The sequence below is a fragment of the Cynocephalus volans genome, chromosome 4 (genome assembly GCF_027409185.1).
Source record: "Cynocephalus volans isolate mCynVol1 chromosome 4, mCynVol1.pri, whole genome shotgun sequence".
In the NCBI taxonomy this organism is placed as follows: Eukaryota; Metazoa; Chordata; class Mammalia; order Dermoptera; family Cynocephalidae; genus Cynocephalus; species Cynocephalus volans.
Window position 1 is genome coordinate 46941411 of NC_084463.1, and position 16347 is coordinate 46957757.

The 16347-nt window shown below is 44.7% G+C and overlaps 1 protein-coding gene across 3 annotated transcripts in view; it reads left to right on the top strand.

Annotated features, from left to right (window-relative positions):
• Positions 1-650: 650 nt before the first annotated feature.
• The window catches only part of LOC134374829 (zinc finger protein 658B-like), a 61012-nt gene continuing 45315 nt past the window's right edge, over positions 651-16347 (top strand). For all 3 annotated transcript variants that reach the window (XM_063092845.1, XM_063092847.1, XM_063092846.1), the window contains exons 1-2: positions 651-799; positions 12645-12702. Coding sequence is in view for 1 of the 3 variants with exons in the window: in XM_063092846.1 (XP_062948916.1) it covers positions 12665-12702 (38 nt within the window). In the remaining 2 variants the exon portion in view is untranslated. The remainder of the gene's footprint in view (positions 800-12644; positions 12703-16347) is intronic.

Consider the following 16347-nt stretch of genomic DNA (forward strand, 5'->3'; position numbering starts at 1 on the left):
GTGTATAATTTACTGTGCCCCGAGGAAGGAGGGCTCAGGCCCCTTCTCCAGCGTGTCACTGGAGGGTGAGTGGCCAGGGTCCTTCTGGAAGCTCGTGCTCGCAGGCAGCTCAGGGGGACGGAGGCCCCGCAGGCACCTGCGGAAGGAGGCCGGGCCCCGGGGGGTCTCCCAAAGCTGAGGTCCTCGCGCTGCGCTCTGGCTGTTTGTGAGAAGGAGCCGCGGCCTCGGGCAAAGGTTCTGCAACTGTCTTGAGCCTGGGTTTTCTCTTCTGTGAGATGGGGATGTTGAGCCCCCAGGGACCTGTCAGCTTCCAGCCTGCTCACGTCCCCACGCGGACCCGCGAGCTGATAACCCGACTCCCATTCCTGACGGGCCAGGCCACGGCCTCGGCGCCCCTCAGCAGCCCGGCTCTGCTGACGCCCCAGCTGCTGAGACCCCAGCACTGGGAGGCCTGGGGGGAGGCGGAGGCGGAGCCCAGTCCTGAAGCGCCACCCAGCCGGTCCTCCGCCAGCTCTCGGCAGCCTGGAGACTGAGGCCACAGCCCAGGAGGCCGGACGTCTGCCGTGCGCGCCCCCGCAGCGTCTTTTGGTCCAGCCGGCCACCGTCCCCAACGTTTGCGCCGCGGTGCACGCTGGGACGTGCGGTGTCGGAAGCCGCCGGCGCTTACCAGACGAGAGGCACAGCGGCCGGTAGCAGGGCTTAGGTTGGGCCGTGAGGTGCTGTGTGGGGCCTGTGGCTGCCCTGTGCGCCGCCCTCCCGCCAAGGGCGCCAGAGCACGACAGCGACCACCCAGGACCAGGTGAGGCGGCGGCGGAGAAATGGGGCAGGACGGGGGCGGCGGCGGGGGTGGGGGCGGGGCGATTGGGCGGGCCGGGCCGAGTGCGCCTTGGGCCTGGATCCACAGCCCCCAAGTACGGGGCGTTTTGGGCGGACCCTTGGGCACTTGCGCCCCTCTTCCCTACAGTGGGTCCCCGGAGCGCTGTCCAGGTCCCGAATCCAGGGGGCGCTGGCCTGTGCGCCCCGGTTTCCGCGCGTGGAGGAAAGCGCCGCCGCAGCACCCACTAATGGGGTGTCGTAGATGGTCCCCCTGCACTCTGGAGCTGGGGACTCTGACTCTGGGTGTTTCCCCTCCGCCCTTTCTGCCCGTTGTCCAAGTTGTGAAAAGGTGCCTCCTGGGTATGGGGACAGGGGACAGCTCCCTCAGGGGCTTCCACTTCTGCGTCGGCCCACAGAAACCTTCGGGGGGCCTCCTGGGCTCTTGTCTCACTCCTCCCCGTCCTGGAAGCTCTGTCTGGGATGTCCACTATGGTGACCACTAGCCAGGTGTGGCTATTTCAGTCAACTTTAAAATGAAGGGTTCCTTTCCTCAGCCCCAGTAGCCACATCGCAAGCTCTCAGTAGCCACGAGTGGCTGGTGGCTGCTGTATTGGACGGTGCAGACAGGGAAACTTGTGGTCATCACGGAAAGTTCTGTTATCTGGGGTACTGGACAAGATGGGACTGGCCCCTGCTGCTTCTCCCCCTCCTCCTGCCAGGCGCCATGTTAGCCACACCTGGCGCCTCTTCCTCCCTCCCCTGCAGGCTGGCCTGCCCTTCCTTCCTGGCCTTGGGGGTAGCTGGCCGTCCTCCCGCAGATCTGAGTTCACTGTCACTCGCTCACCTTCCTGACCACTCTTTCCCAGTATCTCCTGTCTCGGTTTCCTTCTCTTTTCCTTCCCAGCACTTCATGTTTTGTCATTGCTACTTATCTGCTGGTTTTCCGTTTTATTTGTAGTCTCTGAGGCAGAGATTGGGATTATTGCTTACTCTATGCCCAGTCTGGACACAGTATTAGATTGAAAGATACAGATGAAATCTGTTAACAATTGGAGTTCTTTGGCTGGTAGAAATGGTACTTTCGTGTGGTTGAACCTCATATGTCATCCTAGGTCCTCAGTAGAAATCTGGTGCAGCAAATGTGTGGACAACAGGGCAGCACAGGGTGAGGAACACTGTTGTGATTGCAGATGGCTGCGGGAGACTAGCAAATCTGAGAAGGCTTCCTGGAGGAGATCGAGTTTTAGCCGGGTCACCTCTATCCCTCTTCTGCCCCTCTGGCCTGGCTCTGCACACATTCAGCAGCCTGTGGCTAATAGTTTCCATTTTGTTGTTTTAGTTTTTCTTCAAGGTTTCAGCTTTTGGATATTTTTATTAAATTAATTGTTCTGTTTTTCTACTTATTAACTTATTGCTTTTTGCTAACAGTTAATAATTCCTTCTATTTTTCCTGTTTATGTTATCACTGTTTTTGGAAATGATGTGTGTGCTTGATTCACTTGTTTACATTCTTTTCAGAAAAGTACTTCATGTTTAAGGTGTGATGCTTAAGTTCCAATAGAACAGATTTTCTTTATCATTGCTGTCTGAAGTTCTGCAGTTTTGGTATATATTTTCTTTTTGGCTCAGGAGTTTTTAGGAGCAAGTTTTAAAATTTCCAAGAGGTTCTTTTGATTTATTGGTTTTACTATTATAGTAATTTGAGTTGCATTTTGATGAGAGAATACTGATTCCTCTTTTGAACTTTTGGGTTTCAGGAAGTTTTCTTGTGGCCCTAACATGGAGTCAGGTTTCATCACTGTTCCACTGGGGCTTAAAAAGAAGATTGAGTTTCTATTTCAAGTTGGCAGAGGTTTGATGTGTATGACAATGAATTTTACCACCTTATTTGTTTTATTTAGGTCGTGTATAACCTTTACTTAGTTTTTGTTCTCTTGCTGTGTTGTGGACCAAGAGAAGTGAATTAGTCTCTACCATTGGTACATTTCTGCCCATTTCCCCTTGTGTCTCCAGTGAATGTTGGCAGCTATGTTGTCTGGTGCATAGCTATTTGTAATGATTATATTTTTTTCTGAAGTGCACCCATTAGTACCAAAGTACCCTTTTCCTCATTTTTACTTTTTGTGATCGTAAGATGATGACTCGTGCTTTCCTGAGTTTGTATTTGCTTACCACATCTTTGCCCATTCTTTATGTTTAACCCTTCTAGACTACTTTAAATGTGTTTCTTGTATGTCACATAAAGGTGGGTTTTCCTTTGTGATTCAGTCTGAGAATCTTTTCCCCCCACTTTCTCTAGGTAAGTTCAACTAATTTACATTTATTGATAGGTCACATACATTTCATCTTAGTTTTGTTGTGTGTGTGTTTGTATTTTTTTAGTCTTTTGTTCTGTGATCTGTTTTCTTTGCTTTTGTTTTAGTTTCGGTACTTTGATATTTGGGAGAGTCTATACCTTTGTCTCTATGAGATATTGTAATAACATTTCATATAATGTCATATACTGTCTGTAGCACTGTATGTCTATGGGGATCATTTATTAAGTACCTTCTGTGATGGACAGAATGTCATTTCCCCCCATCTCTGCCTTTCCCCCAGTTAACCACACTGTACCCTGGCACCAATGAGCATGTCATGGCACATGGCAGAAAGGGACATTGCAGATGTGATTAAGGTTATGGACCGTAAAGTAGACCGACTAGCCTGGATTACCTGGGTGGGCTCAATGTAGTTAGCTGAGCCTTGAAAAGCAGAGAACTTTCTCCAGCGAGAAGTGAGAGAGGTGTGGTGAAGGGATGTCAGAGAAGTCCCAGTGCAAGGACTGCAGCAGAGGGGTCTAGGAGCTAAAGGTACCCCCACCTCTCACCACAAGCAGCAAGGACACAAGTACCTGGACTCTTCTTGCAACCCAAGTTGTTTTTTCAGCATCTCCAGGAAGGAGCACAGCCCAACTGGACTTCTGACTTATGGAAACTGTGAGAGAGCAAATTTGTGTGCTTTGAGCTGCTGAATTTGTGGTAATTTGTTATGGCAGCAATAGGCGACTAAGACATCTTTTTGAGTCATTATAAAATTAATGTGTTTTGTTATCTTTCTCCCATCACCCAGTTTTAGCTAACAATAATACCTTTCTCAGTGTTTGCTTTTATACTCTGACATTTACTTGTATTTCTGTTATTGAAACGTCAGCTTTAAATGATACCCTTTGGCTGCATTTCTTACTGATGGGGCGATGAGCTAATTATTTCTCATCTTTTCTCATGTCTCCCCCTGCCCCCAGTTTGTGTCATTTGAGTCATTACTCCGTAGCTGGGGACTGTATTATCTGCATTCTTGTCTGTCACCATCAGCCCACATTGGTTTCTGTCTTACATCTACAGATAAATATATTCAGTGCTCATTGACAGCCCTTTTGATGGTGTTTCCTCCATCAAATCTTGATCAGCTGAGGCTTGTCTTGGGGATGTTTTCTCAGAATGGCTGATGGGGTTGGTGACCCTGAGTGCTGGATGTTCAGAACTGTGGCTTTGGGGCTTACAGGACAGCTTGAATGTTGATGGAATCCTTGGTCGAGACTGTCATTCTCTGGCCATTTTGTAGATGTCACTCACTGTCTAATGATTTGAATATTGCTTTGGAGAAATCTGAGGACTGCCTGGTTTCCGTTTATAAGTGATTTAGTTTCTCTCTTTTTACCTCATTCTGTTCACTTTTCTTACCTCTATCATTTGTGATACTTTTTAAATAGGATTTTTTTTGTTCGTTTAGTTGTAGGAGTTTATACACACAGACGTATATATGTATATATTCTGGATATTAATCCCTTAACTGATATGTTTTCTCCCATTTGTGAGTTGCATTTTCATTCTGTTGGTAGTATGTGTTATAGCACCAGCCGGCTACCCACCAGAGGGTAGATTGAAAAAGAGACTGCACCCAGAAAATTGAATTCAAAGGGAGTTTATTCCGGCCAGGACGGCAGCAGCCAATTTCTGAACTGTGGCCCCGAGCCTAAGTTACTTTCAGTTTTTAAGGTCTCCTCGGTGCAGATCTTCCGTTGTATTTTTAGCCAATGCAAGCAAGCCTCGAGTACATAAACTAATTTTGTGGTTAGCAATCAGCAGGGGTTTTCCACCCTTCCCTTCCCCCCTCTTTATTTCCTTAAACAAAACAAAATGGATTTTTTTACATAAAATGGTGTAACTTATGTCAAGCTTTGAACTGTCAGCTTAGTAGCCGGATCTGATGGCTTTAGCACTTATGGCATAAACTGCATCCTGTTGGGCACACAGGATGTTCTGCAAGAGCAAGCAAACTGGTTTAAAGAAGCCAAAATATGCAAGTTATAGCAGAGCATACAGTTTTGCACAAAAAAGCATGTTTAGTTTAAATGGGTCAGTGGTTGTGAGTTAAACCTAGGTAAAGAAGTTTCTTGGGTATGGGTCTATCACACCTGGGTGTAAGGGCAGGAAATGTGGTTACTTGAGGAGGGGTCTGTTTTAGAGAGCTACTCTGTTTCTCATCTACATAGGAAAAAGCTGGCCGTCTGTGGTTTTCTTGCTAACACAGGAACAGGCTTGTGACCACAGAACTATAGAGTGTAGAATGTATTTAGCTGTTTTTACAACTGGGATAAAGATGGGGTCTGTCATGTTAACTTGCGACATATGCTTTGATGCACAAAAGTTTTTAATTTTGATAAAACCCCATTTTCTATTTTTTCTTTCGTTGTCTGTATTTTTGGTGTCATAGATAAGAAGTTATTGCTAAATTCATTGTCACAAAGCTTTCCTATGTTTTCTTTTAAGAGTTTTATAATTTTAGGTCTTACATTTAAGTCTTTGAAAAATTTTGTGTTCATATTTGTATATGGTTTAGGGTAAGGGTCCAACTTCATTCTTTCACTTGTGGCTGTCCAGTTTTACTAGCACCATTTGTTGAAAAGGTGATCTTTTCCCCATTGAATGGTCTTGGGACCCTTGTTGAAGATCTGGAGCTTCCTACCTAATGGGGCTGGGGCAGTGCGTTCATCCCTGCAGCCTGTCCTGTGCCTCTGGTCGCCTCCTCCCTGTGCAGCTCATTTACAGGTTTGCTGTTTCCTCCTGAGGGGGCTGGGCCTACCTGCTGGCAGGAGGCTGTGGGACTGGCCTGAGCCAGGAGCACATGATCTGGTTGAAGAGCTCCAGGGAGGGGCCTCCTTGAGACCTGGGGTTAGCCTGGGTTGAGTGAGCTGGGGATTGGCTGTGGTGGAAGCATGCAGAGGCCCCAGTCTTGTGTGAGGTATACTGTGCCTCAGGTATGCTCACATGTGCCTCAGGGTCCTTTCCTCTGCTGCTCCTGGGGCAGTTCCAGCTTGCAAGAGGCTCCTTGATGCCTCTCTGAACCCTGTGTGAACACTAGCTAATTAATCCCGGAGCTGCTTGCCTCCCTGCCATGTGGCTTGAGGAGTGAGTGTGCCACGTGGCACTGCAGTAATGCACTGTAATGCACTGCTTGGCTGGGAAGGAGGGGTTGGGGAGCACTTGAGCCTGGGGGCTAGGCCAACGGATTGAGAGGAGAGGCTTTAGTTGCCATGGTGACACTCACTCAGAGGTGCGAGGCTCCATCCTCACTGGCAGTGGCCCTCTGGGGAAGGGTGACTGTGCCCACTGTGCAGAGAAGAGTGAGGCACTCTGGGTCACATCACCTACCTGGAGGGGCAAAGACTTCCACTAACCTGCCACTCCACCATGGCCACAGCCACTCTATGTGGTTGTCGACATTTGGACCACAGTTGTCCTTTCTCCTGTTGATGTGCATCTGTGCTGTCTCAGGTTGGCTGATCACGACAAGGCTGCTCTGACCATGGGGTTTAGGGCTCTTGGAGACATGTGTTTCCAGCTCTCTTGGTAAGTGCCTAGGGGTGGGATGGCTGGGTCAGGGTCAAGGTCAGTGCATCTTTATCAAAAACTGCCCAGCAGTTCTCTGGAGTAGTGGCTTCGTTGTACATTCCGCCGGCAGGGGACACAGTTCCTGGTGCTTCTTGTGAGATGACTGTGTGACACACTTTCTGGTAGCCTTGTTTCAATTTAGGATTCTTTTCTGAGCAGTTTACCACATAACTAAATATGTGCTTGTGGACACTATTTAAAGTTGCTACATACTATATAGATATGTAACATGATTTATTTTTTTCTTTTTATTGACTAGGCCATTTCTAATATTTTGTTCTTTATTTTACAACACTTCTGGCTTCTGCTTCTTTCTCTTTGGACTCATTGAAGCAGAACTCTTGGAGTGGTGGGGGTTTCTCTGCCTGATCATTTTGCAGGTGGCTTGTGTTGCTTTGTGCCCCCACAAGCAGCATCTGAGGCTGGGGTCCCACTGCACCGCCCCCACCCTGTGTCCTCAGTTGTCCAGCTCCACTAATCTGACTGGCAGGTCCTGGCGTCATGTGCTCCTAACTGCGCCTGTGGTTTCTCCTGTTTGTTTCTCGCTTGCTGACGGGTCACGTGCCTTTCCTGCTCACATCCACACTTTACTTCAGATTATGTTTGAATGTTTTTAAAAATAAACTTGTAGGAGTGCCTTACATACTAAGGATAGCAGCCTTTGTCATATGTGTTCCAAATATATTTTCAGTTTATCTTTTTTGCCTGTGTTGCATTTTGATTTACAGAAGCTTTTAAAAATTATGCTGCCAAATCTGTTTTTCTGTGTGTTTGACATTGCTTTTGTGTTTGGTAGATGTTTTCTTTTGGGTTGTTTTGATGTTTTATTTTGAATTTATTTTTAAACTACTTAACTCTTTAATCCATCTGGAATCTATTTTGGTGTAAACTGTGAGCTGAGGTACTGTCTTACATTGTTTTCTAAATCATTCATTGGTTTCTGGGCACATTGGATGATGGACGTGTGCTGAGGAGATGAGTGAAGGTGCTCTCGGAGCAGCACCTCTGAGGATGCCGCCACTTCCCGTGGTTGACAAGGGGCAGTGAGGGTGTGGGGAAACTCCATCCTGTATAGCAGAGGGACAGGGTAAGGGGCAGGGCCAGGCATGTCTGGGTGGCAGCCTTGTCAGCTTCCCATGTGACCTCAGGCCTGCTTCTCTCCATCGTGGAGCTCTGGTCCTAGTTTGGCTCTCACTGCTTGGCCAGATCCAAGAGGCTGGCAGTCCAAGATCAGGGCGCCAGCAGAGTCGGTTCTGGTGAGGGCCCTCTGTGGGGCCTCATTCACAAGGGCACTAATCCCACTGTGAGGGCTCTGCCCTCATGACCCAGTCACTTCCCAAACACCCCCTCCTTGGGGCTTAGAGTTTCAACATGTGAATTTTGGGAGGATGCAGACATTCAGAGAATGGCAGAGCCCATTGGGTGCCAGTGTCACCCTTGCAGTTCTCAGGGTTCTCTTTGAAGGAAACAGGAAAACAAGACATGCTGTGCCCACTGTGTGAGGCACCTCCTGGTCCTTCCCACCTACTCCTCCAATAGCCCTGCCAGGCATACATTGCTCCCCCACTTTTGAGTGTATGGACAGACTTGGGGACACAAGAGATGAGAGACTTTCTCAAGGAAGGTCACACACTGATCAAGGCAGAATGGAGATTCAGACCTGGATCCCCTCCGTGGTCCCCAGTCTCCCCTGACTCTTCTGGGATGGTGTCTCCACATGTTTCTAACAGCCTCCCGTGCAGCCTCCTGCCCAGGGGCCTCCGTAGCACTCATGGGCCTGGTGGGGCAGCCTGGAGCCAGAAGGCCTGGCCTCCCCCATTCTTGCACACTCCTGGTTTTGTGTTCTCCAGGCCCAGTTCATTCCTTTCCGCTCTCCTCCTATCCTCCATGCATCCACAGGTCTTTATTATTTAAAGCCTGGGCCTGGCTGTATGCTGGGGGCTGAGTAGGAATGAGGGGTACCTAGGAGAGGAAGCAGCCTCCTGCTTCTAGGACGCTGTGTCTCTTGGGCCTCAGCTGCCAGACTGGCTGTCTCTGTGCAATGAGGTTGGGCAGGATTCGTGGGCACAATTGAGTAACTTGATTTGCTGATTTAAGGGTCAGAGCTGAGAGAGACCGTGCCACATGTGCAGTGCTGAATTGGATTGTGGACTTCACCAGAAGCTGCACCAAAGGCTGCCTAGTGGGCTGAGCACTTGGGCCAAGCCTGCCCAGTGGATCCTTGCTGAGTCTCAAGGAAGCTGGCTTTCAGTCCCAGGGCCCATCCTGCCAGGGCACACCCTCCCCTCTGCCAGCCCTGCTTCCTCTTCCCTGGAGAGACTTAGGGACATGCCTGTGGTCTCCCTGACCACCATGTGCTGTGGGGGTCCTCATCTGCCACCTGCCCTGCTCCACAGGCACTTTTCAGCTGCTGTATGGGCCCCAGAGTAGGCCAAGCCCTGGGTGCACATCCCTGTCCTCCCGGGCAAAGCTTAATTCTTCTTTTCTGCCTGTGTGGCCTTCTCTGCTGCCTGCAGCCAGTGTTCCATCTTGTGTCTCCTTGGATGGTCTGTCTTTAGGTTTCAGGCCACTCAGTTTCCCTGAGACCTCAGTGCTCTGATAAGTCCAAGAAATTGATGATTTTATAGTTTGTAGCTTTTTTCTTTTGTGGTTTTTTTTTTTTTTTTCCTATTTTTTGGTGGCTGGCCTGTACTTGTAGCTTTTTCTTATAGGTACATTAGGACCACACTCTTTCTAGCTTCCCACATCGTAGGCAGAAGAGGACTCTCTTGGTGTCACTTTAAATTGCATTTCTGTAATTATGAGTGAGCTCGAACGTCTTTTCATATGTTTAAGCACCAGTTTTATATTGTGTGTGAGAGCAAATTTTCTGGGTTTTTTTTTTTTTCTATTTACCTGCAGTTTTACTGAGCTCTCTGTATATTAGGGATTGGTATGAGTCAAATGTGTTCCCCAAATTTCAGATATTGGAAACTTGTTCCCTGCTGTGACAGTGCTAAGAAGGTAGGAGATTTGATTATGGTATTTGAAAGGTGAGGCCATTGACCAGTGTTTGAATTGTGCGGCCCTTGGGAATGGATTAACCCATTCGTGGTGTGGCAGGTTGATGGCAATGAGTTAGCATTGGTGTGGACTGGAGGCTTTATAAGGGGAACACATAGGACAGCTCTTGATCTTGCCCTTCTTGCTGTGTGATACCGTTTGCCACAGGACCCTGTAGAGACTTCCCACCCAGAAGAAGGCCCTCACCACCCGCGCCCCCTGGACCATGGACTACCTAGCCTCCAAAACTGTGAAAAATAAATTTTGTTCCTTCACAGACTACCCAGTCTCAGGTACTCTGTTTTAAGCAACAGAAAAAGGACTAATACAGGGATCTTATTAGCCTTTTATCTGTGACACATGTTGCAAATATTTTCTCTCAGCTGATCAGTTGTCCTTTTACTTTGCTTGTGGTGTTTTTGGTCATGCAAATTTTGGTTTGTTTTTTAAGTGTCTTCACATGTGTCTGTCTTTCCTTTCATAGCATCTTGATTTTGAGCCCTACCTAGGATCCTTTTCCCTACACACAGGTTAAAAAGGAATTCACTTAAAAAAATTATTTTGCACATACCTTTATTATTTTATCTTTTACATTAATAGCTATGATCCATTTGGAGTATATTCCTTTTATTATGTGGGGCATGTACCATTTTTTCCCCCAAATGGCTAACCAGATGTCCCAGCACCATTTAGTAAGATGTACTTCTTTGATTTATAATGCTGCATTCATCATAAGCTAAATTTCTGCATGTACATGGGTTTATTTTTAGGCTTTCTTTCTTATTCCATTGGGTTATTTATGTTTTCAATCAAAGTATCTTATAGAGACTTTCTAGCATTTTTCATAATAGCTCTGTTGTGATATAATTCACATACCCTAAAGTTCACTTATTTGAAGTATACAATTCAGTGGTTTTCAGTCTATTCAGAGTTGTACATCCATCACCACTGGCAAATTCCAGAACATTTTCATCAACCTAAAAGGAAACCCCATATGCATCAGCAGACACTTCCTATTCCCCTCCCCCGACTCCCTGGCCACCACCTGTCCTTCTGTTTCTGTGGTTTTGTATATTCTGGACAATTCATATCAGTGGAATCACATACATTGTGTGTGGTCTTTCAAGTCTGGCTTCTTTAACTAACAATGTCAGGATTCACCCATATTTTCCCATGTATCAGTACTTTCTTCACCAGGATTTTTTAAAGTCCACTAGTACTAGTGCTTTTTATTTGTTTATTTGTTGAGTGTTTTCCCAGATATACTCTTCTGTTTGTTTTCCCATATGAACTTCCCCATCAACTTGTCTAGCTCCATAAAAATACTTGTTGGTATTTTATTGAGATGGGAGAACTGACATCTTTGTAATATAGAGTTGTCCTATCCAAGAACAGCAGATGTCTACTTGAAAAGTTTTTCTTTTGTTAACTGTAACACACTTTCTGGAATGTTTCAAAGTTCCCACTTAGAGATTTTCCCATTTCGTGTTAAATGTATTCCTATGTGTACTGTCTTCCTTGTTGCTAATGTAAATGGTGTTTTCTCTTCCATTATATCTTCTGTTTATTTGTGTATACGAAGGCTATTAATTTCTGTGTGTATGCCTGAGTTGGAAACCCTTCTTTACCAGTTACCAGCTGTGTGATCTTGGGCAGGTTACGTCACCTCTTGTGCCTCAGATTCCTCATCTGCAAAGTAAGATAATAGTGGCCCCACCTTACAGGGCAGTTGTGAGGATGAGCCTTGAGCTTATTAGTAAAGAACTTAAGTTTATTTACTGATAAGTAAAAACACTTACTAATCACTAAGTGTTATGGAAGTGTCAGGTCTTATCCTGTTACTTTCTAAAGTTTTCTTCTCTGGTTTCTGTTTCCTCCAGTTGTGTTTTCCTCATGTGTCTTGGGCCTTCTTTCCTGTCAGATTTCCCTGATGAGGTTCTGGCATGTATGGTGAGCCAACACTCCTGGACCTCCCTCTCATATGTCCCCTGACCCTCAGTAGGGGCCACTGTGCTCCCTGAGCACCACCCATGTTTCAGGGCCCACTGTCCTGCAAGCCAGCAGACATCCTGGGTCTTCTTTCTTCCACTGAGACCTAGTTTCCTCCCCCACAACCTCCCACCCCCAAAGCATCAGGAAACTGGAGGGAGGCCCAGTGGTGACTTTGGGCAGGTGCCCAGGATGTGAGGTCTGAGGGACCCATGGAAAATGTGGTCTGAGGACCCCTGGGGGGTCCCTGAGTTCCTTTCAGGGGTCCGCAAGGTCTTCCTTCTGCCAACTACATGCCTGTGTGGGCCGGATTTCTTCATATGCCCAGAACAGTGTGCTGCAGCAGCTCCCACCAGAGCAGGAGGAGAAGCAGCCATCCCTAGAGTCTGCCTGGAGACCAACATGAGTGTGAGGCAGTGCCACTGTCCACGCTGAGCTGTGTTTTTTAGAAAACAGTTACTTTAAATAAAAATGTTATTTATGTCAACAGTAATGGATTTATTCATATTTCAAAATGTGTTAATAAATATTTTTTACAAAGCCTCTGTTTTAGTTGTGAGGGGAGTACTTATTGGTAGATGTCATCCACATAAACCAAAGCTCATCTGGGCCAGTCCTGATCTGTGATCATTCATTAATCCAAAATTAAATTGTCTGATTTCTGCCAATTTATATATTTGTAGATGCATCTTCAGTGGGGGTGTTTGTTGCCTCTTTTTGAGGCATAAAGGACTATTCTCCTTTAGAGAGCCTTGGTTCCCCCCACCCCCCTTTCCAGCTAATGTGCATTGGGTTCTGGTGAGGAGAATCTAGGATCAACTCACACTAGTTCTCTCCTTAATTCACTCCATTTTCCTTCTCTTTCAGTTCTGCTGCTACGGATTCATATGCATTTCAACAGCAACAAAATACGAATAAATCTTGGGTGAGTTGTTTATTGATTCTTTGTTCTGTTTTATATTGTATCTTATGAGCTTCATGTGGTCGATGAATTAAAATAGAAAAGTATAAGTAAAACTTATACTTTGAAGGAAATGTAGGTATGTAAGATAAAGTGGGCATGTAGCTTCAGCAGTTTAAGAACTGAGTTGTCCAAGTTGAATGCAAATTTGTCTCTGGTCTTTCTGATGTTGTGACAAAATGGCAGTTTGATTTGTTTTGTGATTGGAATGGAATCTGAGAGGACAGTATGCTAAATTTTTTATGGGAGATCAAGACTTGCTGATACCAAAGTCCATCTTCATTGATCACATAGATGATGTAGTAGAAAGGGTTTCTTTTGTTTGTTTGTTTGTTTTTTAACACCAATTTGTAAACAAACAGTTATATGCAGTGCAGTTACCTAGGGCTAAAGCACAACTCCGTTAATAAGGTTTTTCTGGAATTTATAAAACAGTGTAAAATAGTGTGGTCCCAGACAGCTTTTAGAAGGCTTTACTTGATTCATGGATTAAACCTGGACCATGTGGAGGCTTGAGTTGATTCTCTTCAGTAACTCTTCATACATTTCGCTCAGTTGATTCATACATGCAGGTGTGCAGCACAGAACATGATCTTCTCCTGGAATTTGTTACTTTCTATCATGCTTTCTTTTTTTCCTCTGAATTCTTCTGCTTTCTCTTTGTAACATAGTTCATCCCAGCATTCCATCCTAGACACTGTTCTTCTCACTCTGCAATTTGTCTTGTCTGATTTGATCTTCCATAGTCTGCACTCCTATTTCTCTCTAGTTTGTACCTTTTTTCCAGCCTTTTGACTATGGGTTGAAGTCCCTGTTGAATGCATATTTGTAGCTGTCAGAAATGTACATTAAGCCCTAAAATTCAAAACCAGTTTGCCTCAGTTTTTGACCACGTGCAAAATATACTTTGCCCCTTTCAAGAGCCGCAGAAATATTTTGCTAACATGGAACTGGCCAAAAGTTCAATTAAATCAGTTCCAGTGGCCTATCACCTGCCCCTCCCCATATGACCAGCACACAGTGAGGATGCTGGTATGAACATATGGGCAATTTCCTGCAGACAGGGCTGGTGGGAAGGGGAGGCACCTGCAGGCACTGGTCTCAGCAGTTAGTTATTTGTGTTGGGCATCTGCTCCCGTTCTTTGATTAGGGCCCAGTCCTGGTACCCGGGAGACAGCCTCATGCCTCTTCACTCTGCCCTCTGGGCTCTCTCCATTCTCTCTCAGTATTCTTTTTCCTTAAATGCCTGAGATTGCAGTTGACCAACTTGTTTTTGTCTATTTCTTGCTTACAGTAAGTTGGGGATCCAGTGGCCTCTTTTTTTATTTTCATCCAACTCTGGCCTTTTGATGCCAGAAATGGTTCAGTGTAATCACTGCTTTAAAAAGTGTGTGCTTCCTGTGTTCTAAAATCCATTAGACCAAACCTACCCCGACACACTCTGAGGCAGGCCCTGTGTCACTGGCCTCCTCATCTTTTCAAGCCTGCTGTGCCCTTAGACTCCCTGTTGTTTACCAGGCACTTTTTGTGTGCCACACTCTAAGGTCCTTGGAATGCTGAAAATGTTTTTTATCTTTTATATATTTCACAAAAAACCTTGGTTCAATTCTTGCCACAAAGCCATTTCCTACTTTGAATATATTTTGCGGGGAAAAAGTTGGGTTGAAAAATAGTTGTATTTCAGACCCAGCAAGAGTTGGCGTCTTTCTGTTTTCTTTAAGTTCTGTTTGAAAGTTGAGCATCTTTAGCTCATCTCTCTTCTCTCATTTTCTCTATGGCAGACATATGAGGCCAGGCAGCACTTTCCCCTTTCTTTCCAGAAATGTCCTTTGGCAGACCCCTGGGATGGTGAAATGCCCTTTCAGTTTTCCATGTTATGGGAGGCCTGGATTTCTGTGGTAAGACTCTGTTATTTAAAACATCCAACCTGATATCAAGGCCAAAAGAGGACCGTGACATCATTCCCAAACCAATGGATACTGAGTCCAAAACTGAAACCCTAACCTGTGCCTAAACATTTAGGCACCTTCCCACTCATACCCTAACTGCTCCCAATCTAGACAGTGTTGTAATCAAAAACAGCGAATATAAGCACCCTGTGATATTGAGCAACAGAGCAGCTTCTCTGGGAGAAAGATGTGCATGCTAATGTTCTCTGTATTGTTCCAGTTTGGGCATATGTAATATAGAGAAAAATCTATATTAAATCAGTCTGCAGAAGAATTTTTTGGACAAGACCCTAAAAGCATCAGTGACAAAAGAAAAAATAAACAAATGTGATTACATCAAACTAAAAAGTTTCTGTGCAGCCAGGGTGACAACAGACAAATTTAAGAGACAACTTAGAGAACTGGAGAAAATATTTTTAAATTATACATCTGACAAAGTGTTTATATCCAGAATTTATAGGAAATTCAACTTAATAACAAAATAATAATAATAATTATCTAATTTTAAAAATGGACAAAGGACCCGAGCAGACATTTCTCAAAAGAAGACATGCAAATGACCAAGAGGCACATGAAAAAATGCTCAACATCACTAATAATCAGGAAAATTCAAATCAAAACCACAGTGAGATATCACCTCATCCCAGTTAGAATGACTAATATCAAAAAGACAAAAAAAAAATGCTGGTGATGATGTGGATAAAGGAAACTCTTATGCTATACATTGGTGGGAATGTAAATTAGTACAGCCATTTTATAAATATAATAAATTAAATATAGATCTACCATAAATTCCAGCAATCCCACTAATGGATGTATATTCAAAGGAAATGAACTCAGTGTTTTGAAGAGATATTTGTACTCCCATGTTGACTGCAGCACTGTTCATAGTAGCCAAAATATGAAATCAACCTAAATGCACATCAACAGATAAATGGATAAAGAAAGTGTGGTATATATACACAATAAAATAATTTTTAGACATGAAAAGTAAAATCCTGTTATTTGTGACAACATAGATGAGCTTGGGGTGAATTATGTTAAGTGAAATAAGCCAGACACAGAAAAAAAAAATCTTCATAATCTCACCTATATGTGAAATCTAAAAGAAAAAATATTTTATAGAAGTTGAGAGTAGAATAGTGGTTACCAGAATCTGGGGAGAATAAAGAAAAGGGGGAGGGATGTTGAGAGTTTGGTCAGCAGGTGCAATGTTGCAGTTATACAGGAGGAATAGAATTGTTACTCTGTTGCACAGTGGGTGACTATAGCTAACAATAATGCAGCATTGCATATTTCAAATATCAAGAAGAGGATTTTGACTATTCTCTCAAAAAAGATAAATGTTTAAGGTGACGGATATAATAATTACCGAAATTTGGTCATTACACAATGTGTTCATGTATCAAAATAGCACATTATACCCCATAAATATCTACAATTATTGTGTCAGTAAAAGTAAGGAAACCATTGGCAATATAAAGTCCTGATCAAGTGGTTATTTCATGTCAAGCAGGTGAAGTGTGTCTTTTAGGTTTCTGGTGAGTCTGTGACTAGATATGGAAACATCAAGAAATTTATGTATTGCTCTCTGGTTTTTCTTATTTTAGGCATAAAAATAACACAACTTAGTTATAAAAATAAAGGCCATCTAGAAGAT